Here is a 25,004-nt window from a genome sequence, read left to right as displayed (position 1 = left end):
ATATAGGTCCCCATACATTGTTCAAAGGAAGACTTTAGTATAAATTAGTTATGGTTTCAGTAGATTTACCTAGAGGTAGATAGCTTGAAGAGTCTCAAGAGTCTATGATTCTCAGACTAAGTTCTGTAGTAGTTCTGATAATGTAATAGAGATCACAATTGTGTGGTTACGAAGGATAGTAATAGGTAATGGTTATTTGTCCCATACTATGTTCTAGACAACATAGGTTTTTTTGTGTTACCTTATTTTACATGACATTTTTATTTAACCCTCCTAATAATTCTTTAAGGTAGTTGATGCACACAGTTTGGTAAGTGGCAAAGACATAAATCAATGTAGATCTTTTTGACTCCAAAACCCCCCTCTTAACCACTGAATCACCTTCTCCTTTTCCTGAATTGAGAAGTTAGTGACCGTTGGTAAGGCCATATTTTCCTCCTTTATCCACTGGGAATCGTAACTACACAATGCTTGTATAGTAACGACATAGTCATTGCATGACTGTGAACAATGAATATGTAATTATGGGTATTGGATTTGTCATATGAACTGTCAGTCCTAGATTAATCTTTTAGAGACTATATAAAAAGATGTGCAGAGGAAGCCCTTGAAACAGATAGCTGGATTAAAAACAAAAAAATTTTATTAGTTTCAGGTGTACAAAACAATGTAATAGCTGGATTTTTAAGAAAGGACATTTTAATTTCAGTGGAGAGTTACATAAGTTGTAGGGGTGGTGTGTTTTTGGAAAGAGCGTTTGATATAAAAATATGAAAACCATTGTAAAAAACAATACGTTACTTTAAAAAGAATTTTACATTTAAGTGAATACTATAATTGAAGTACAGTGTATGGGCTTTTAACATAGATAGATCAATTATTTTCTGTGAGATGTATTTAATATAAATGTAAATACATGTAAAGAAGATGTAAAGTAGAAAAAGTTAGCCAAAGTTAAAGAATGTTCAGAAATTCTGTGTATGCTTTCGAATATTCAACATACTTATATTTACTATTAAATATTTTAAACTTGTATTCCATATTTGTCGTTTTGAAATACTTTGCAAACCATTATTCTCATAGCTCTTGTTTATGCCTGCTATCCATTGTCTTTTTCATCACAATGGCTTCACTTAAAATTTTGGATATTCTAATAATATTCCCCTATATATGCCCTTGAGTTTTAATTAACAAGGTAGAGTTGACTTTGACGTTTTGTTTTCCTATCATACAGCACTGATATCACTGAGGATGATCCACGATGGCTGGGGGCGTGGTGGATTGGATTTCTTCTGGCGTGGCTCTTTGCTTGGTCTTTGATAATACCTTTTTCCTGCTTTCCAAAACATTTACCAGGTAAACATGTTTTCCTTAAAACCAGGGAGTTTTATTCCACTTGTAGGCCAAGTGTTGCTTTCCATATGATTGATAAGAACCCTAGAAAATTCATTGTTTTATAGAATCTCAGCCTATGTAAACTTTTTAGTATCTGTCTTTATTTTAGGAAATATTGGGTAGCGTTGTTAATATTCATGGTCTTCCTTTATTTTCAGTTAATAATCAATAAACATGTACATATTAATCCCCTTACTATATATTCACTAAACTTGTTTTTTATGTGTTATCTGGAATCCTGATTAATGTATATATGTAATATACGATATATTTTAAATTATTAGTTTGTATTCAGTTAATCACTAACTTTAAGAGCCAATCTGTTAATTGATGTTAATTATTTATTATTGAAAGTAGAAGTACTTTCTTTTTCAATTGTCACCAAAGTCATGCTCTAGCATACTCATTTTTCACCATATTCCAATACTAGACAGTCTGTCCAAGAAATAAAAGATTAATGGAAAAGGATATCCATTTCTTCCTCTGTGAGATTTTGCTTCTGTGTAATCATGTAGTTCAAATATATAGCTATAGAAGTATTTTTCTCCAGGCTCAAGGTAGTTGGTTGCTTCTAGTATCTGAAACAGGATAGATAATTAATTTTTAGAAATGGGCAAAAGAAAAGTTGGTGGAGTAGAAGTAGGTGGACCTATTGATTTCTTTCTACCCTGGGCTTTCCACCTTATGATTCCATATTTTGACTGTTTTCTCATATTTACTCAAAGTACCATTATTAAAAATCAAAAGGACCTGGTAATAAATGGTAAATATTATTTCATCTGCAAAGCATGTTAGAATTAAAGAGAGTAAAGGAAAAAAGCCTCAAACATACTCTGTTCATAAAGGATGAGAAAGAGAACCATTTGATAGGAAGAAACATTTTTAAGAGATTTCAAATAAAGAGAATAACTATGTGATTGGAGCAAAATTGTCTCCGTCTTAATTTTTAGACTGGTTGAAACTTCCTTAGTTAATGACAATAACATTAGCTCTAGGACTGCCAGATTACAGATATAGATATTGGTACAATTTTGTTGACAAACAGAGGAACTGGCTTGTTATGTTATAGAATTTATTTACTTGTAGCAGTGTGTGTTAGTTGAAAAGTAAGCATTTTAAAAAAGTGTGTGTTAGCTGAAAAGTAAGCATTTTAAAAAATGAAGAATGAAGTGATAGAGCAAGTACATTTATGATTTTTTTAGGTACAGCAAAAATTCAAGAAGGAAAAACTTGCCAGACTCATCAGAATAATAGTTCCATACAATACACAGATGAGAATTTTGGAAAAAGTTTTAAAGATTTTCCAGTTGCTCTAAAGGTAAAATAACACTGTTCATACCCCCCCACACATATATGTAGATATATGTATATATTACATATATATATATATATATATACACACACACATACAAATATTTTCATAAGGTACTCTTGTTTGCTTATTTACTATTATTCTAGCTCTTGTAAACAACTCTTCAGACTTAATTTTATTGCACTTTGACTAAATGAAAACCAGGCCAGAGTGGAATGGTTGAAAGAACATGAGTTACTGGCAATATCAATATTCAGTGGTTCCTCATTAGCACTATGCCATTTCCCTTATGTAACGGATTGATGAATTATCACTGAGTTGTAAATATATAGTTGAAAATGCCAAACCAATATCTTTCACTTGTGAAAGCAGTGGTGGTTAGTGGTTTCTTGGTTTGAATTTGAGATTAAAGAAACAAATGGATTTTGTTTTATTTTATTTGAACTCATCAGAAAAGGATTCTATTTAGCATCACAAAAGTTTTGTACATGAAGGGGTTTATAATTTTAGCTTTTCAAGATTTGAAATCATTTACTTTCTTGTTAAATTTTTTTCTCCTAAATGAAAGTCTTAAAATGTTTTTACTCCATTTCATCTCACCTTTCAACTCTTCCTCCTCCTCTCCCATACATTTGCCATTTCATCATGCTACCATTCTAATGCTGCATTTTGCAGTATAATCATAGTTATTCATTTGGTGAACTGTATTTTTTCTTTAGAATTTGATGAGGAATACTGTCTTTATGTGTTTAGTGATATCAACGTCTTCCGAAGCCTTAGTTACTACTGGATTTGCTACATTTTTACCTAAATTTATAGAAAGTCAATTTGGATTGTCATCCAGTTTTGCAGCTATCCTGGGAGGTAAAACATTTTCTTTGTTCTAACTTAATGTGATAATTTTATAGTACCACACTAAATACTTATTAGAATATCATATAATTTAAGATAATCCACTCCTTGAAATTAAACTTTATCCTGATTTGATTAACATTCCTGATTTTCTGACATTAGACAATCTTGTATGAACTTATACAGAGGCCATATAATATATATATATATATAAAAATCATAATGTTTAAAACATTTCTATTAATCTCTTAATATAACTAAGTAATTTATTCATATGCTTCTAAATCACGAGTACTTTCATACGTTAAAACCAAGGTGGTGTTTGCTTTTGATTTTCCAATTGTTGGTATGAATTAGTGGGTGTATTTGTAAGTTTTCTCACTGTCTGTGTCTTGTTTCTCATTAGGGGCTGTTTTAATTCCCGGAGCTGCTCTTGGTCAGATTTTAGGTGGTGTCCTTGTTTCAAAATTCAAAATGGCATGTAAAAAGGCAATGAAGTTTGCTTGTTTCTCATCTTTAATTGGACTTATGCTGTCTTTTGTATTTATTTATGCCAACTGTGAAAACGAGCCATTTGCTGGTGTGTCTGAATCATATAATGGGTAAATATATTTCAATGCTTTTTGATATTAATATCAGAGTAATAAATTATGTGTATTTCTAAGTATATGATAAAATTATGAGAGACTGGGTATTTTTTTTAATGGACAAACCAGTTATAGGTAGTAACATGTTTACAAGTCAGAAGGACAAGAAGTCATCCAGTAAACATGAACTTCTACAGTAAACATGAACTTCTAAAAGCCGATAAAACAATGATTATTATCACCTCAGACAAGCTTCATTTTAATTTCTCTTCTAGCCCATTCCAACCCATCTAATATGAGAATTTCACCGTAGGGAGGCATCTCCATTTTTTAAAATTTAAATCAGTAGAAATATATAATGTGAAATTCTCCATAGGATTTGAATCACTCAGGGCAAAGATTCTGCTATATTTATCTTTGTATTCCTAAGCATAGTACGAAGTACGGAAGAGTTGCTCCTTAACTGCTCTCTGAATAAATATCCAACTTTTAATAAGATGTCATTACTTAAACTAAAAACAAACAAACAAATAAAACTTTACATATATGTAGGAATATGTAGGATTTCGTCTGTTGTTTGTTTGTTTTTAAGTTTATTGGGGTGACAATGGTTAGTAAAGTTACATAGGTTTGAAGTGTACAATTCTGTAAAACACCGTCAATATACTGTGCTTCCCCGAAAATAAGACCTAACCAGAAAATAAGACCGAACCAGAAAATAAGCCCTAGCATGATTTTTCAGGATGACATCCCCTGAACATAACTTTTAATGCATCTTTTGGAGCAAACTTTAATATAAGACCCAGTCTATTTTTGGGGAAACATGGTATCATATTGTGTGTTCCCCACCCAGAGTCAGTTCTTCCATCATCATATATTTGATCCCGTTATCCTCATCTGCCACCCTTCTTCCCTCTTACCCTCTGACAACCACTAAACTATTGTCTAGTGTTTGTTTTCGTTATAGAATAATAGTTTGGATTCAAATACGAAATTAATGTTTAAATTCTATTTATGATAAATATGTTTCTTATATATACATATGTGTGTGTATAAACACACATTTAAAATTTTTGAAATTTAAAATATTTTATATATTTAAAAATGAATATGTATATAGTAAGAGAATTTAATAAACTTTGCGAGAATTGGCTATTTTTCTAATAATAGTTTCCCCTTTACCTCATGAAGTAAAACTTTATCAAGTATATAGACTAAGTGACCGACTTTTGATAATAAGGAATATATGCTATATTTCTTTGTTTCTATTGTAGTTTGCATCATACTGTCTTATGATTTCATGTCCACAGTAATCATTTATCAATAATATGATAATTATATGTTGGAATATTTGATTTTAAAAATCATTGTTTAGAGGCTATTTGTAGAGTTGCAGGGATAGTTTTTTTCTCTTGTCCCCTTATTTCTGATCATATTGTAAACCAGTTGTTGGCAGAGACTGACTGTTATGTGTGCTTTTGTGAATAGAATCGTGCTTGATAAAAAAGACATCTAGCGACAGACTGTGGAATAGATTAGAAGCAGAAGAGACTCTAGGCAGAGTGAAGAATTTCTTAGAATTTACCCTTGGATCACCCTCTCCTTCAGACTCCTTACTGATTTGTTTCCAGTTTGCTTTCTATTCTTTAATCTATTTCTTTCACGAACTTCTGTTCTCCACCTTAAATATCATTTTCTAAAATAACAGTTATTATCTTCTAATACTTAGGTAAGTCACTCATTTTTTGTTTTTGACACCCAGTGCAAGAAAGTTAGTTAGTTTCATAGTTGCGTAGGATTTTTATCCCTCCCTTCCTTTTTTTCCTTTTTTCCCTTTTTCTCCTCCCTTTCTCCTTTTCTCTATCTCCATCTCCATCTCCATCTCTATCTATCTCTTTATTTCTTTTAGATATATTTCCACTAGCACATAATTGGAGCTCAACTATGTATTCATGAAGTGAATGGACTCCCAAGACTTCTGTACACTTCTCATTCTACACTCATTAGATGGTTGATCTTATCATTCGCATGGTTTCAGCTACATATGTATGTAAATAGATATTAAGATATCTAGCTCCAGGCCAAATTTCCTCACCAAATTTGAGACTCTTAATCTCAGCATGTCTAAAACCATACCCATCATCTCTTTCTCAAAGCTAGATCTATTCCACCAAAATGTCAAGTGAGACACCAAGAATCACTCTTGACTCTTCCATCCTGTTTTCATCTTCAATCAATCAAACACCAAATCTTACTTATTCTACGTCCAAAATATTTCTCAATCTGTTTGCTATAATGAAATGTTCTATTTTACTTCTCCTATACATCATCATAATTTAGTCTGGGGTATTGTAACTGGTCCCCTTCTTTCAAATTCGTATTCTGTATAACTCCTAGAATTATTTCTTTAAAATAGCTTCTGACAATGTCATTTTCCAGTCTAAAAATACTTTGATTACCTTTTCAAAATAGGTTAAAAACCATTGTTTTTAACAAGGCCCATAAGGCCCTAAAACAAGCTGGTGTCTGACTCCTCTCTAGCTATATTTCCTACATTCTATGCTTCAGGCAACGTTCATATTTCTCCATATAGGATGCTATTTCTCACCTTTATGTCTTTCTACCAGCTTCTCGGAAGTACCTTTCATCTTCCCCATTTACCCAGTACACTCTTACTCATCTTTTAAGACTCATCTCAGGCAGTAGTAGTTCCTTCAGACCCTCTTGGCTAACTTTGGTTTGTTTTAAGTGTCATTCCCCAGTGCTTCTCAAATACACTGTGTAGATATCTATAAGCACACTCACCATATTAGTCTATAATTATCTGTCCATCTCTACTCTTAGACTGTGAAATCTTTGAGGACAGTGAATACCTTAGTCAGCTGTGTTTTCCCAATACCTAGAATGGAGGCTAGCACTTACTCAATATTCGAGTATATTGGCTGAATGAATGAATGAATAAATAAAGAACTGGAAAAGTATCTTTGCTTAGGGTAACCCTTTATATTATCAAAGGTGTTTCCTCCTATTAAGGGCAGCATGGAACAACACTGAGTCAGGGAACGAGGAGTATATTTGGCAAAGAAAGAAAAGTAGTAATTTAATCTCTCTGGGACTCAGTTTTTCCATTGATAAAATGAATACGTTCAACACCATGTTTGTATTCATCTTTCCAGGTTTAAAATTTTGCTTGTACCCCAGGGAAATTTGGCAATGTATGGAGACATTTTGGTTGTCACAACCCAAGGGGATGCTTCTGGCATGTAGTGGGTGGAGGCCAGGATGCTGCTAACCATCCTACAATCCACAGAACCAGCTCCTCCCCCCACCACAATGAGTTATCTGGTATCAAATGAGAAACTCTGTTATATTTGCTTAGTCTGCTATTTTTCTTGTCACTGACAGACACTGTATTATATAATTATTGTTTCTACTGCCTCTCTCTTCTCCAAGAAATCACTCTCTATGTGAAAAGGCAGGCATTTTATTTGTTTTTTTGTTCAATAATTAAGTATATGTCCAGTGAGTGAATAAATGACTACATGGCAAGATATAACAATGCTTCTGACCTGTTCATTAAAAGTGATAACATAGATAATTTGCCCATCTTTCATTTCTTGTTGACAGGACAGGAGACCTGGGAAACTTGACTACTTCTTGTAATGCCAATTGTAACTGCATGCGATCATATTATTATCCTGTCTGTGGAAGAGACGGAGTCCAATATTTTTCTCCCTGCTTTGCAGGTTGTAAAAATTCTGTTCCAGAAATGCAGCCAAAGGTAACTTGTGTGCTACTTTACCTTAAAGAGGCAATGTGTTTGTATATTTATGGATGGCCTTCTTGATCTCATCAGTGGAGTTATAGAGTGCCTATTCTTTTTCAGTTCCTGGCCCACCTCCTCTTTTCAGAAGCCAGGCAGAGAGTTTCAGTCAAGCAAGATGAATAAGCTCTAGACATCTGTACAACATTGTATCTATAGTCAACAATTATGTATTGTGCACTTAAAATGTGTTAAGAGGGTAGATCTCATGTTAAATGTTCTTACCTTAATTAAAAAGCAAACAAACAAACAAACCCTGACCACTCCAACTGAAAAAGATTCTTCATTTATACCTCAGGTTCAATTACTGTTGAAAATTCAATTTTGCAGTTACATACATCTTTGTAATATCAATTCTATTATAATAGTGAAATAATATTTGCCTTCTTACATTGTTTTAATTTTTCTCAACTACACTTTATGCCCCTTGAAGTCAGGTAACTTCTCCTATTCTTACTAAGTACAGTGTATATAATAAAAACATCATAAATATTTGTTGCTTTTATTTGATGCATGATGGATGGATTTTTAAAAAAAATATCCAAATCATTAACTCATTCTCAAATACAAATTTCCTTTTAATTCTGCGTTAGAATGCATATCAGTTAACCTAGAAATGATTTCTTTTAAAGAAGTTAAATAGATTAAGAGATCCAATACAATTTTATTCTACTTCATCTACAATCTAAAGATTTCATCTTAGCTGAACTTAAGAGCCTTGGGATCAAATTGTCAACGTAAGAACATCTAAACCTGTAGAGAATTTTCATGAGTTTATTTGAGCCAAACTGACCACATATGCTGACCAGATCTTGCAGGGGAGCAAGATCACAAATGCTCTGGAGACTAACAGTTTTGCAGCTTCTTTTATGCATTTGATATTAAGGAGGGAACCTAAGGAAGATTGTGTGAGAGGTGACCGGATTATGTGCTCTCTTAAGAGTGGTTAAGGCTTATTTCAGAGGTGTGTTAACCTAGATGCATCTCTGGCCTTTAGAACAATAAATGCACCACTTCCCTTTGACTTCTCTGGCTCTGGTCTGGCTTTGTTGAGGCTTTAAACATGTATTAGGTTGGTGCAAAAGTAATTGCGGTTTTTGCAATTATTTTTAACCTTTTAAACCGCAATAACTTTCGCACCATCCTAATAAAAAGATTTATAGTAAGGATGGAGTTGAGGGTACAAGACCTTTAAAAAATACTTATGTCTAACTTTTTAAATATCTACTTTTTCATACAAAAGTAATACTTGTGATTGTTTTTTAACATGTTACCTTCCAACATATCATTATATTAATTGATATGTACATATGAGGTATGACAATGAAGTTTGCAAACTCATCCTAGAAAAAGTGCTACATACCTCATTGCTGAATATCACTGTGGTCACCTTCGAAGTACTCCCCTTGGGAAGCTATGCACTGACCCCAGCGCCCTGTCCACCCTTCAAAGCAATTTTGGAACTCTTTTTCTGGAATGGCCATCAGAGCTGTCATCATATTACCCTTGGTGTCCTGAATGTCATCAAAATGCCTTCCTTTCAATATTTCCTTTGTCTTTGGGTAAAGAAAGAAGTCATTGGGGGCCAGATCAGGTGAGTAGGGAGGGTGTTCCAATGCAGTTATTTGTTTACTGGCTAAAATCTCCCTCATAGACAGTGCCATGTAATCTGGTGCATTGTCATGATGCAAGAGCCATGAATTGTTGGCGAAAAGTTCAGTTTGTTTAACTTTTTCACACAGCCTTTTCCACTTCCAAATAGTAAACTTGGTCAACTGTTTGTCAGTTGGTACAAATTCATAATGAATAATCCCTCCAATATCAAAAAAGGTTAGCAACATCATTGCAACAAGTTTGCGAACTTAATTGTCAGACTTCAGTATATGATGTATATATATTTAAATAGTTAATATGTTATTTATGATATAAAATAGCTTTTGGGTAATATGTCTTCTAGTTTTTGATTGTCATAAATATGTCATCTTAAGAGGGATACAGTTTGGTTTTGTAAAGGAATTCAAACAGTTCAGAAAATTATAGTAAAAATGTTTAGTTGAAAGCAGCATTTTCTTCTCAAACTCTGTGACATATTAATTTTACTTGTTAAAATTATAGTGTTTGTTCTTTTAAACTAGTGTAAATAGAGATTTTCACTATGCATTTTCTTTACATCCTATAATCGAAAGAGAGAAAGTTAGCAGGAAAACTATTTGAACAATTACGGTCTTTTCAAAGCAGTCTAGAATTATGTGCAATCATCTAATTGTTATATTCTTGTCAATTTGTTTTTAAGTCATGCATCAATAATAGGTTTCAAGTTGAAGTAATTGACACAAAAATTAAATACGGATGATTCTACTTCATAAATATGGCCCATTGTTTTCCCTTGCTTAGTTTCTGCAGGTTAATTACTCTTTCTTGGCATTATTTGTTGTGTATGGTGTAAGAATTGCTATATCTAGAGATCACCTAATTTACAATGATAAAGCATGCTTTCAAGATAAGCACTTTCAGTATTTTTGTCTAATATTCTAGATATATTACAACTGTTCCTGTATTGAAATGAAAACAGAAATAGTATCTACTGCAGCAAGTTTTGGTTTTGAAGCTAAAGCTGGAAAATGTGAAACTCGATGTACAAATTTGCCCATATTCCTTGCCATTTTCCTTGTTGCAATTGTTTTTACCTTTATGGCTGGTACTCCTATAACTGTGTCCATCCTAAGGTATGTATTATGTTTTGAAATTTGCCATCCCTAAGGCAACATGTTGAGTGAAAAGAAAATGGACGCAGGGGTTCATTGGGGGTTTATATTGACCATTGGTTCCAATACCAATTTGGCCCTTACATTAATCATTCTGTGGCATTAGGAAAGCTACCTCATTGAACCCCATATATATGAGGTTTAAATGAGATCATGTATGTGAAAGTGTCCTAACATTTGACCACCTGTTATATACTTGATGTTAGTTTCTCTGCTTTGTTCATGAGGCTTCAGTTGTAACCCGGAGATACGTTTATTTGTATTTGAGTATGATGGAAATACAGTGCACTCTATGTATGTCCAAATCAGAGTGACATGTATTGTACCTTATACAGTAGGTGCTATAATATTGAGCCTTCCTGTGCTAATAGATAAGCTGGCTGTCACCTGACTCTTCTCAGTGTTTTGTGCTTTTAGTGACTCTTCCTCTTCCTACACAGCTTTGTGAAAATATTTCCTATCTGACCTTCCATAAGCTCATCAGCCTTTCTGTATCTTTCCTAAGAAACTCTAGCTTTCATCGATTTCAATTTTTGTTCCCTGATACTCACTCACTATGTTTTCACATACTTTTTTGACAAATGGAAGTTTTAGAGATTCTGTGTACAAACGTTCGTCTGTTCACATTACACTACATGGAAATTGGAGTTATTTAGAGAATAAAGAATATGTTTTTTAAAAATTTTGAAAAATTATCTACTTCACCTTTTAACTGCATATTTATTTTTAAAGACTAGTTGATCTCATTCATCTCTCATCTCACTCTCTGGTGTGCCAACATCGTATCTCATTCATTTTTGACATTAGTTACTTAAAGAATTATTGGTGAATCAGATTCAGCCTCAGCAACTGTTTTACATTTTCTCAAATTTGTACTCTTATCCCATAGGTATGACTTCTGTCTCAAAGTCAGTAAAAATTAGAGTAAAAAATTATTTGCTTGAAACTTCAGTCATGTGACATGTGACTTATGTGAGTGATAGTCAAAAAATAAGTCTTGTTAATAAACGTCCTTTCTCCTTTACATTTGTTAAAATTCATATACATATTCAGTATATTTATTAAAATGTATTTTACTCTGTGGTGTTGTTTATAGTATATTAGTTCAGATAACATTGTTCTTTTTTCATGATTCCATAATGATTGAACTGTATATAAGCTGTTATAACTAATTTGTTTCTTTCATGTGCATAGCATTTACTTTAATATAGAAATACTAACCTAGTATAAAAATGAATTTGCTTAAAGAGCCAATATACTATACAACCATTTTGGGTCTCATGTATATTTAATATCCCCAGGTGTGTTAATCAAAAGCAACGGTCTTTAGCATTGGGAATACAGTTTATGATGCTTCGATTATTAGGTATGCCATTTTTCTTATGTCATTGGTAACGTGATAATTTTTGTTCATTAGTGTTACTGATATATTCATTTATGATATGTTCCAAGAAAGTAATTAATTAAAATGCAGTGGAAAACTACATAATTATCATTTAAGAAAGTTGCTTTCCAGTATTCAAAATGTAGTATTACTTATATTTCACATAAGAAAAGAATGACTTTACTTTTTACGTACCTGATTGGTTAGCTATTGTTTCCATTTCTGTTCCAAATATAACCTTAAAGAGTATATCATATTTATTTGAAATATATGATCATCAATGCATTTCTAATAGAATATAGTAAAAGAGAATTTTTTTCTATTCATATAAAACCTATTACCAATGTAAATTATGATAATATCTTATTTATAACTACCGTAGTTCCTTTTCTCCCTGCATTTATTTCCATTTGGGACACAATTATGTGACATTAGCAATGAAAAATAGTCAAGAATTGGTGGAAGAGAGAATTTATACCAGAAAATTTTATAATTCCAGATGTAGGAAGGAAAAGAAGAAAGACAGAAACATTATGTTACACACATACTTATATGTGTGTATACTTATACACACAATATTATGCACATAATTTAAGAACATTTTAAAAAGCAAAACCAAAAGCAGGAGCATTAGAGATCACCTCAACCAACTTTCCCATTTTTCACAAGAGTAAATTAAGGCCTGAGAGATTCATGAGTTGCCCATAATTACACAACTAATGGTGAACATGAGAGTAGGAAAATGGTCTCCTTACTCTCAGTCCAGTGCTCTTTTGACTCTATCATGACTCAGGTCATGAAAGAAGAGGCTCAAATCTTTGTCTTAGAAATACCACTACAAATCATGTATTTGATTTGTAATAAGTGGAAGCTTCTTAACTATATGAAAGTTGAGTGCCTTCTGACCTCATGTGGGAGGTGGAGGGGGGTGGATGTGTCTGAGATGGCAGCACTCCTAGGCATGTTAGTAATGTTTGTGTGTGTGTACACATGTATATTCTCCTGCATTCACTTACATGTCAGTGTGTGTAATGTATATGTATACACATGCCCACATTAGTTTATATATACATGCACACATGCATACACATAACACATATACTGTAGTTCAGCAGACTTATTTTGTGCATCATTAATTTATTTTTTTTAAAGTATAATAGCTAATTTTAAAGACACATACATTAAATTAGAAAAGCAGTGAATTACAATATTTACTTAACTAAATGTTAACCTAATATATGCCAGAGATTTTTATTATAATAATTTTTTGAGTGATTAGGAATTTATAATTATGTATAATTATTATAGAATGTTTTACCTGTGTTTCTTTATATTCCTATTTGTACATGAACTGATTGATTTGCAAATGGACAGATTAATACCTATTCTTATTTCTATAAAAATATTTTTATAACCATGAATATAAAGATCTATAAGTTGTAATCTTTACACATGTGTATTTTACATATAATTTTTCTAGGCTCAATACCTGGACCAATTATTTTTGGTGTCACAATAGACAGCACATGTGTTCTCTGGGATATTAATGAATGTGGAATTAAAGGAGCTTGCTGGATTTATGATAACATCAAGATGGCCTATATGCTAGTGGCCATAAGTAAGTAGAGACTTCTTGATAATTTTAGAGTAAATTGATGATGTCAAGAGGGAAAAAAAATCTTATTGTTACTTACTTAGGTTTTGGAATGTTCACTCCACGCTGTTGGGCTATCCTTTAGTCCTGAAGCAGAGGTCAGTTGTCATAACATGTTATGAAAGGCTTTACCTGGAGTCTGCAAGGCTCAGTCTAAAATAGAAGAGAATACATTTTAGCTTTCATAACATCACATATCATATAATTTTCTTTTAACAACTTCTGTCAAACTTTTCTTTTGTGAAGTCTACCAAAAACTAAAAGAGAACCCTGAAAAATTCAGTAATGACTGTCATCTAGGTACCTGGGCTTTGGAAAGCACCTAGAGCTGGGGTAGGGAAGTATCCTTTGGTTCTAAGGCACGTTATAAGAAATCTTTTTTTAGTTTAGAAGGTTAGCCATGATGTTTAACCCTTTATATCTTTGGCAGTCTGTCTTGTATAGTCTTGGTTAAGCAATAAATGAAAATTAAGATTAAGGATGTAGAACAATGCATCATCTAGTTTGTAAGAGGAAGATAAAATTTTAAAAACAACTTAAGAAATTAGAATATTTAAAAATGGAGAAATCCTAGATAGACAAAATATGTAAATATATAATATGCGATTTTCATTGCACTTGTGATCACAATTATTTTGGCACATGTATTAGATAGCTTAGTGCTCTTACATGTGTTTAAACCTAGAGTATGCTGTCTGAATTTATAATGACAGAGAAATAAAATATCTGTTGAAGAAATAAATACATAAATCAAAAAAAATGGGAGAATAAATATTGACTAGAATAGACAAAATAAATCTTGTCACCATTTTGTTTAAAAAACACTTTTTATTCAGTGTGTTTTTATGTTTAAAATTTTATTTAATTATTTATGTTTGTATTCCTTGACTAAAAGATGTAGATAATAAATTGTTCCTTTTCGTACTTTGTAATGGATGTGAGAATTTTTTTCACAAAACCTATACATAATTAATTTTCCTATACATATGGAAGTGCCTAGCTCAATGAGCATTCACGTTTTTAAATACAAATTTTGACTGCAATATTAATACAAACAGATTAACACAAACGAATAAGCTACTGCAAAAACTACATTGTAAGGCCATTTAGCTTATCTGCCTGGAACTTAAATGCTTGTACTGTGGCCAGAACTAGCTTCTCTTTGTATAGCTGAGCTCAAAATCAGAGTTTTTTGAAAACAGAAGCTGGTGAAGTAAATATTAATGTTTCATAATTTTAGTTGATAATTAAAGGTAAATTTGGTTGCATATTGAATGTGATATATTCTCATCGAGGCTTTCTCCTAAGAATTCCAAAGCTTTTTTATTTTTAGAATTATTTTCCATCATGAACATGAAAATTCTACTTTATTTCAGGTTCAAGGATGTTGTAAGCTGTTTTCCTTTGTCATTGACTTTTGGTTGCAATTTTTTTTTCCAGATATGATATTGTGTTAATAAATTTAGATATTGTGTTAATAAATATAGAAATGGAACACGAATTTATTTAATTCTATATACACTTATTTTACAAGAATGTACAATTATAACCAAGTATTGAATAATTATTGTACATTTTTATTGTTTAGAATGAAAATAAAGGCTAGTTCATTGAAATGAATACTTTTTTATTGAAGAATATAATTTTTCTCCCTCAAGTGTTAAAAATTTAAAACATGGAACTATAATGAGAGAACTCCTTCTCTTTAGTGAGTTTCTATTTGTGAAGAATTTCTCAATGGTAATTAATTGTTTTAATAATTAAAGGCCCAAATGCATGATTAACTTTTTTCTTTTTATATTTAGGTGTTACATGTAAAATTATCACCATTTTCTTCATTGGGCTTGCAATCTTTTTCTATATACCACCACCATTAGACACAGATGTGCCATCTCAAAACCCGAATGCTGTTGTGACTACTATTTCAGTAGAATGTGACCTCAACAAAGCAGGAAATGAAGGGTGAAATAGAAAAAAAAGAGAATATTTTACAGTGCGAAAATTGGCCTCCATTTGTAAGAATGCATATTGTCATTGTAGCATTATCAAATATGGACAATCATTTTAAAAATTGCTATTTTATAATTAATTGTGTTTTCTGTATATGTATGAACTCTTGCTTGTTTTTGTTTAAATGTAAGAAACAGACCTGTGCCTTCAAAGCCCACCAGTAGCCTCAAAACATATACACACATTTCCCATTGTCTAGATATGATACCCCAACTAGTAAACTAAACTAGAAAAAAAGCTAAATTAAAACTTCACATTTTCAAAACAAAGTGATATTTCTATCCCTTTTATAACTTGTTTTATTTTAATTATCATTGCAGTAGTTTGGGCTTATTTAGAAAATTTATGGTGTAAAAATTAAACTAATCAAATTTATGTGATGATTTTCAAAAACTATTATTGAAAGCCCATGAATTTAAAACCAGCTAAATTATATTATTTGTTTTTAAATTTACATGTACTAATTTGTCCTTTTTATCATAGAAAGTAACTGAACTATTAGAATATAGGTTAATTATCTTTTTTCTGTCCCAGTATATAGTGAATTAAAAAAAATCAGTATTGTATACACCTATTTTCACTTTAACTCAAGAATTCCAGGAGATAATTTGTCGATATTGCTGATTTTTAACACTTACCTCTTATGACTCTGTGATAGTGTTATTCAATTACATGTCTGTCAGAGGAAAGTACCAGCTTCAGTAAGAAAAGTGCCATTAGACACAAAAATATTTCTTTTTCTTTGTTCCAGTGGCTTAGGTATATTTTATCGGTTTTCTTTGAAAAGATTTCTAAATGAACTATTGATCAGTGTTTAGATACTCAATACTTTAATTCTTATCATTTTGAAAACTGACTACCTAGGTCATTGCTTTCTAATACCTACAATAGTGCTTTGTTTGTATTAGTAGGCATGTATTATTGTTGTTAGTTTAAAACAAATTCGACTCTTTAACTGATCCGTTTATTTGAAAGATAAAGTATTTCACCTATATGATCACATTGCAACACTCCATTTCTTCGGGTTAGACTCTGGCCAACTTTGTGGACTCATAATATGAAGGAAATGGAACAGTGAACATCAACAAAAGTAATTTCTACCAGGTCAAGCATTGTACTGATTGAGAAAAGTGTTGATGTTCATACCCATTTGAAATTTTCATAAAACAAGGTAACTCATTTAATCAGATTTATTATTAGCGTTCTCCTAGATGAGTTTTTTTTATAAGCACTGTGATCAGAATAACAAACGAGTTGTAAAGGCCTGGTAGGAAACCAGGATCAAGAAGCACTAGTAATTCACAGAGTTTAAAAGACTATGTTTCATGATAGTCTGTAGCCAATGATGATTCAAGAAACTAGTAGCATTTATAAATTTAATTGCAAGAAGGCATTAATTAGAATTAGGCAAACAAACACCCTTGAGTATTATAGAATTCGAAAAGCAGTGGGTCAGGAATCAGAGAAACAGACCTAATTAACCCAGGAACATAAACACTAGTAGTTGCACCCAACTGGGTAGTCAAAAACCCAGGTATGTGGGAAGCAGGAAATTCATAGCAACCAAAGAAATAGTGCAAGGCAGGCAGGGGAATACACACATGATACCTTGATTCAGTATCTCGCTCCCATCCAGCCAGACACATTTTAAATGCTGCTTCCTATCGGTGCCAAAGCTAAAGGAGAGTTTAGGCTCCCTGTGTCCTATATGTGGAAGCAAGGAATTGAATAGAAAAATTTTCTACGTGTAAAATAATGGCAAATCCTGAGGAACTCATTGATAGAGATGTAAACAACAGCGAGAGAGGAAACAGAATAACGATTAAAATGTATTCGTCTAAAACCACTAATGAGAAGAAAAAAAATCACCCCATACATAGAAATAGTTTGATGAACAAGTCACTAAAGAGTTGACACTTTTAATGAATTTTAGTTATCAAGGGTTTCATTGTATTCTGTGTACTCAATTTTATGATATATTTTAAACTATAATAATGGTTAAAGTGAAAATAATTTTGGTACTTGAGGGAAGTCAGTCTCTTTTATTTATAATATATATAGTTACAAGGAATACCTCCTTTCATGATAGGTCAGTGTAGACACTACTGTAATTTATAAACATTGTTTATATACTTCTGGATTCACGTAGATTATATGGGTTGGTATGTTACTTTCAGAACAAAATTTTTCATAATATGTATTTTTCACAATTTGTAATGACTTTTTTTAATGTAAATTTGACCAATGCTGGTTTTTGTACATAATTGCATATATGTCTTAAAACTTTTATTTTAACATTTGTATTTCTTACGTTAGGGAAATTCAAATGTAAAAAACCCTTATACATGGAAAGAACTGTATACAACTGATTTAGCTATGTAAATTGGAGGAAAATATAAATAAAATTTTAACTATTTTTTCAAGACTTCCTTTATTGTAAACCATTTTGCAAAATGTATATACATGTCTTTAAATTAGATTGTTTGTACTAGATTGTTTTAAGTGTTTAACCTTATTAAATGCTACAGATTTTGAAATATGATTTATCCGTTTATGAATACATGCACATATGATGGTTGGGAGAGGGAAAATCAGTGTACTTTTGAACTTGGTGAAAGTAATTTAGTTAATCTGGTGATTTCTGGTATCTTATCAGATGTATTTATTTCAAGATAAACCACATACATTATGATATATACTAAAATTCTTCAAAAAATAGTTTCCATGTATGACAAATGGATATACAGTATGTACCGTGTTTCCCCAAAAATAAGATCTAGCCGGACCATCAGCTTTAATGCATCTTTTGGAGCAAACATTAATATAAGACCTGGTATGTTATGTTATGTTATACGCGGTCTAATTAGTAACAATAAGACTGGGTCTTATTTTTTGCTCCAAAAGGCGCATTAGAGCTGATTGTCTGGCTAGGTCTTATTTTCGGGGAAGCATGGTATAAGATTTATATGAGTAGGCTACATGTTGCAGATGGTTGGTGGTTAAGAATCTGACACTGCAAAAGTAATGTGTTTTGGAAAGGTTATATTTAATTCATCTTGGGTTATCAGAATAGTATAATAATTTTTAAAGAGATCAGATTGGACTTTAATTTGAGATGTAATGTCTTTCCCCCTCACTACAACACATTTAGGGTCCTTCAGTCTTTTTTATACCCAAAACAGTAAGCATTAACTTACACATTATGTGAGTCATCAAAAATAAATAAAAGACATATTTTTAAAAACTGAATCAGTGCATTGGATCGAAACATTTTAGTGTTCTAGCTAAAACTAATTTGGCTTACAAAAATCATCCTTAAGAGTTGCCATCCTAATTTTTTCTTTCTAGATTTGGTTTGTCTGATTTTCTTTTTAAACTTCATTTTGTAATTATTTTAGACTTATAAAAAGTTGTAAAAATATTATAATAGTATACACAATTCCCCTACAAGCTTTACTCAGACTCCCCTAATGTTAACATTTTACATATCCATAGAGCAATTATCTAACCCAGGAAATTAACATTGGAGAAATAGCTAATACTACATCTGCAAAAAGGCAATGGCAATGTTAGTATCTTTTTTTTTGAATTGTTGAACTGTACCTATTAAACGGTGCATTTTACTATAAGTAAATTATACCCAAATGGAGTTGGTTTGTAAAGAAGAAATGATATTAAAAACAATGTTAAAAACAAAAACAAAAAAACATTGCTGGTTGCTTCCAAGTTGAATGAGGAGGCGCTAAGAGAATCATGGTAATAATGAAGATGTCTTAAGAAAGGAGACTGGTATCCTCTCTAGTTGGATGTTTGCTGAGGTCAGTCCCATCAGAAGGAGTGTATGTATCCCAATATGTTGAGGGAGGAAAGGAACACAGAACTGGGTTCCTGACTTAAGCCTAGGGACCACAATACACAAACAGGAAGCCTAAGAGGAGAAGTTGCACTTACAACATCTGAAGATGAGAATTTCCCAAGCCGTGAGTTGTCAGGAAAGGTGACGTGCTTGAGCCATCTTGATGGGACTCTGCCCAAAATAGCTGCCTGTAGTGAGGTCCTACTACCGATGGTCCCTGACTTACGATGGTTTGACATAATTTTTCGACTACATGATGGTGTGCAGACAATAAACATTCAGTAGAATCCATACTTTGAATTCGGATCTTTTCCCAGGCTAGCGGTATGCAGTACGATCCTCTCGCGAGACTGGGCAGCAGAAGTAAGCGGCAGCTCCCAGTCAGCCAGGCCATCAGGAGGGTGAAAACTCGTACTCCACAGTGTGCTCTGTTGCCAGCGGTTTTTGTTTGTTTGTTTTTTTGGTTTTTTTTGTTCGTTTTAGTTTAATGCTTCAAACTTTCTTCAGGCCCAAGGTGCTTTCAGCTGTGTACGTTAATGGTGAGTAGCCATGCAACTATTCTTTTTCACTTTCAGTACAGTATTCAGTAAATTACATGAGATAGCCATCAGTTTTTTTTTTTTTTTTTAATGAAATAGGCTTTGTGTTAGATGTTTTTGCCCAACCGTTGACTAATATCAATATACTGAGCATGTTTAAGGTAGACTGGCCTAAGCCACGATGTTTGGTAGGTTAGGTGTATTAAACGCATTTTCAACTTAACGGGATTTTACACTCACCCTGGGCTTATGGGGACGTAACTCCATCGTAGTGGAGGAGCATCTGTAGAGGCAGGAACTAAAGTAGGTAGGCCTGTAAGAAATCAGCTCAAGGGGACATCAACCTGCCTGGGAATTGATCAGTTCCGAAGTCAGTTTGGACCTACAATTAATTAAGCCAGCTTTTGGAGGCCTGCCACGATGGAGGGCATGGAGGTCAGCCAATAGTACCCAAAAGAAAATTATGTAGGGCGGTGGTGTAAGGTTTTTGCCTTTCTTCTCTTATTTTTGCACTTCCCCACTCCCAGTCAGGAGGATACGGAAGATGAAAAGGACTGGTGAGTTTCTTCTCTCTCCTTAGTGTAGGACACTTATCCACAAGTTAGTTCTAATTTGGGAGCATGAGAGAACTAGGACCTTTCTAATGCTACTTAAAAATGGCCTCGTAGCTGTGGCATCTATCCAAGAATGTTGTCAAGGGGGATGCTACGGAATGTATTTGAGGGTAGCCATGGGATAAGGATAAGGCCCTTTACACGCTGTTTTTATGAGTTCCACTTTTCCAAGTTACTTTACTATCTTTGTATCCTCCTTTTACTTAGCCAGAGGAAATAAATATGATTTTAATACATTCCTTCCTCTCTCACACATGAAAAAATCTATTCCTTTTTGAAAATCACTAACCAGTTTGGGTTGAGTGGGTGGAAACAATGAGGGAAATTGAAGTCACCTGTGGAGCTTTAAAAATTAGCGATGTTCAAGCCCGATTCAAGACCAATGAAATTAACTTGTTAAAAATTTCCTAGGTGATTCTAAACTGAAATCAGGGTTAAAAACTGTGAAATATAAACTAACACATTGAAGAGGGGTGAAGGTCATGAATCATATTCTGTCAGTGATTTAATTATGTTTTCTTATTTGATCTCTGAAACAATAAAATTTGGTTTGAAAGCAAAGGATGGAAAAGGAATAATTGGGTAATTTTAAGGACTGGGATACTTTTGGGGCTTCTGAAAAATATGAAAGCATGTGCTGTCTGGGATGGAGTAAGGTAAGTTGGGGACTAAATGGTGCTATAAAGTTGGAAAGCAATGGAGAGAAATTTACCTGTTTTTAAATGTTTCCGTAGGCTCTTCCTTTCAGAAATAAAAAAAGTAGAGAACACCACTCAATAAATTCCTTCTTTTCCCGCATTAGTGAGCCACTTCATAATAATGTGGGCCTAACTCTCCCTGCAGGATATTTCATGGAGAGATCCAAGGATAGGGTTGCATGCAGAGTATCACATGGCGATGGTAATGTGAGAAATTCTGATAAGGAAAATGGAGCCAATTTGATAAACTAAGTGGAGATGCTTAACACACTGACAGACATAAAACAAAGACATCCTGGTACAGGCTCCTAAGCTATATTCTTGAGATCTTTCAAAGAATATGGAAAAAACTGACCTATTTGGCTTCCCAATGACAGAACACTGATTGGTTGGTCTCTTTGCTAGTTGTCAGCAAAACAAGCTTGCCCAAGGAAAGGAAAAAATAAATCACTGTATCAAATACGTTTAATTTTTTTTGTCTCCTCTCTCTTTTCCATGTCTTTATATATGTCCTGCTTTTACCTTGGTTAGGTTAATTCAATCTATTATTGGCTTTTCTTTTATATGTATGAGTAAATAGTGTAATGGTAATTGCCATATATATCTTTGACAGGCAATTTGAAGATCTGAAAATTATAAGCAAAAAAACCTGTTGAGTAACACTCAAATATTCAAGTGTTCATGAAAACACTTTAAAAATATATAGCAAAAATCAGGTAATTCTAGTGAAAATGAGGCTGTTGTTGCTTATTGGAAATATCAGTTATTGCTTCTCTATTGGGTATGAGGAAATGTGCTAGATGTATTACACATTTTATACTCACTGCAATACTGACACTTATTTCACACGAAAGACAACTAAAGCCCAGGGAAATTAAATTTTCAAAGGCCAAAGAGCTACTGTCAAAGCTAGAACTTCAGGTATCTGTGGTTACAAAGCTTGGGTTTTTTCTTTTTTTCACTGGAACATGCTGAGATAACTAATAGATTTGGAAAAACAAAACAAAAACAACTTTTAGTTATGGGGATTATCCAATATATTTTTCAAACCTAAAACTATATTTTATGAAGTTATAGTTAGTAAGCAAATTTGAGGCACTAGATATAAAAAATGTGCTGATCACAGTTAAGAAAAGTTAAATTTAAATCCTTTCAGTCTTTCCAGGTTTGCAATTTATGTTTTTACCAGAAGGTGGCAGTGTTGTTTTTACTACCAAGGTAAAGGTACTTTGCTTTCTGAACTTTTTCCTTTTTTTGATGGAGGAGTATTTCTGGCTCTTTGGTAAAAATTGCTTTTGCATTTTTTTTTATTTTATTATCATTGTCCCTATCTTTCTAGTAATTTTGCCATAATTATTTTCTCATTGCAGATAATTGGAAGGATTTCCAGTTAGAAGATAAATTATTTAGTAACTAATGAGAATTATTTGGCAGATGCAGCTTTCACTATATTGACTTTTCATTTAGAAATAGAATGACACATATTTCTGATTTCACAGGTTTTCTTTCCAGATATTGGCCAAGAGTGAATTTTTGATATTCTGCATTTTATTATAAATACCTAATAGCTCTTTAAATTATCTTCCATAAAAGGAATTTGATGCTTATAAAACATAGAAAAGAAATACCAAAAAATAATAAATCTCACAATTTTGGCCAAGGTGTCTTTCTATTGGTAAGCATGAATTCTGTACATACTAAAATTATTAACTTTTTTTTACTATTATACTGGAATTTCCTTCCGTCAGTATCTATAAGACCCCCTCAAAATATAATTTAAAAAATGAATCTGAGGATATAGAGAACATATTCATACTTATGTGTTCATACTTACTATATACAGTTATATACAATTTGTTATATGCAATTGTGTCTATAATCCTCAATCCCTTTTTGGCTAGCAAAAAAATGCATCATATTCTGTAGTTTTCTGTAAAACTGCCTCTCTCAAAGTTTTTTTTTTTTTTTTTTTTAATGCCAGTAGGCGCTGTAATATGCAGTGCTGTGACTATGGTTACTCTCCTCAAAAGCTTAGCATCTAATTGGTGAAATAAAGCGTATGTTTGTGAATAGTTAACAAAACAATTCAGGATTTAAGAAAAAAGTCAAAACATTCAGCTTCCAGAAACCTTTATTGGCCCTTTACTTAATGCCAGGAAATGTTTTGAGCTCCAAAAATTGTGGGGCTGGGGTGGGCGGTGGAGAGGCTCTCTGTCTATATTTATTCTTCAGGAGTTCATGGAGTTTTGTAAATAGAACCACAGTTAATCCATTATATTATATTTAAATGGAGTTCAATTTTATCACCAGGCTTTTTATGTAGAGAAGTTTGGTGTCAAGCATAGCACTGATAATACAGAAATACAGCTCCTCCTCCGCCTACCCCACCAAGCCAGTGCTCACAGTCAATAAATCTATAAAGAAATATAACATGAAGTGTTCAGATTGTTACCAGAACACACAAGGGGAGTGACTCAACAACTCTGTCTGGAATTTTTATGCAGAAGAATGACAGCTGTGCTAGTAATTTAGAAAGTGATGAATTGACGTAATGTTCCAGAGCAATGCCTGATCACAAATGACTTGCAGGGCTCTATGCCCAAACTGGCTTAGTTAGAGGTAGCTCTATAACAAAACAGACATTTAGAAGCCCTGATTATGCATCCTAATCTAATTTCCCACAGGTGATACTGCTTTTTACTTTACAGAGAAGAGAGAGATGTTTTCAGCTTCTATTTTTTTAAACGAAAGTTTATTGGGGTGACAACTGTTAGTGAAGTTTCAGGTGTACAATTCTGTAATACGTCATGTATATATCACATTGTGTGTTCACCACCCATCTGTTTAAAAATGAACATTTATCTGTTTTTCATCCTATCTTAGTGGAAGAGAGGCCCTTCCTTTATAAAGGTAAACCTAGCCCCTTCTGTACTGAATTCCTCTGTTCATCTTTCTCGGGACCTTGCTCAGTCATTGTTCCTCTGTTCTATAGAATACATTAATCTCTTTTCTCTTCCATCTCTTTCACATCTAAAGAATTCAAGGTTCTCTCTTATCTAGAAAGTTCTCTCCCCTCATGCCTTCCAAATGCCAAACTCCAGTCCTGATCTGCGTCCCCATATTCAGGCTTATAGTGGACATTTCTCTTGGGCTAATTCACAGGCATCATAAACTCTATTTGTCAGCAACTGAACTCACCATCTACTCTGCTTTCCCCAACTCATTTCCTCCTTTCTCATTTCTCTTGTTTTCTCCATTTTGATGAATGCTGTACCCAGCTGACTCCAGATACCCTCTGCTTTTGCATTCTAAACTCATCAGCAGCCCTATTCTGAAACCTTAAACAGTCCCTATGTTCACAACAGTTTATAAACCAGCAACATATATTGCATATAATGGCTATATTTTCAAGGAAAGGATAATATATAAAGACAGGCTTAAATTTCTTCAATAGATATGCATTAGGTTGTATTATGTGAAAGCAGAATAAACAGGAAGCCGTATCTAGATCTAGA

General features: G+C 32.8%; 1 protein-coding gene across 1 annotated transcript in view; it reads left to right on the top strand.

Moving 5' to 3' along the window:
- The window catches only part of SLCO4C1 (solute carrier organic anion transporter family member 4C1), a 48,696-nt gene extending 30,608 nt beyond the window's left edge, over window positions 1-18,088 (top strand). The window contains exons 5-13 of the mRNA XM_033111278.1: window positions 1,235-1,356; window positions 2,598-2,713; window positions 3,427-3,571; window positions 3,966-4,161; window positions 7,774-7,927; window positions 10,505-10,695; window positions 12,036-12,100; window positions 13,599-13,736; window positions 15,578-18,088. Of these exons, the coding sequence (XP_032967169.1) occupies window positions 1,235-1,356; window positions 2,598-2,713; window positions 3,427-3,571; window positions 3,966-4,161; window positions 7,774-7,927; window positions 10,505-10,695; window positions 12,036-12,100; window positions 13,599-13,736; window positions 15,578-15,738 (1,288 nt within the window). The 3' untranslated portion in view covers window positions 15,739-18,088. The remainder of the gene's footprint in view (window positions 1-1,234; window positions 1,357-2,597; window positions 2,714-3,426; window positions 3,572-3,965; window positions 4,162-7,773; window positions 7,928-10,504; window positions 10,696-12,035; window positions 12,101-13,598; window positions 13,737-15,577) is intronic.
- Window positions 18,089-25,004: the final 6,916 nt, after the last annotated feature.

This window comes from Rhinolophus ferrumequinum, chromosome 7 (genome assembly GCF_004115265.2).
Source record: "Rhinolophus ferrumequinum isolate MPI-CBG mRhiFer1 chromosome 7, mRhiFer1_v1.p, whole genome shotgun sequence".
Classification (NCBI taxonomy): domain Eukaryota; kingdom Metazoa; phylum Chordata; class Mammalia; order Chiroptera; family Rhinolophidae; genus Rhinolophus; species Rhinolophus ferrumequinum.
This window is presented reverse-complemented; position numbering and strand designations above follow the sequence as displayed.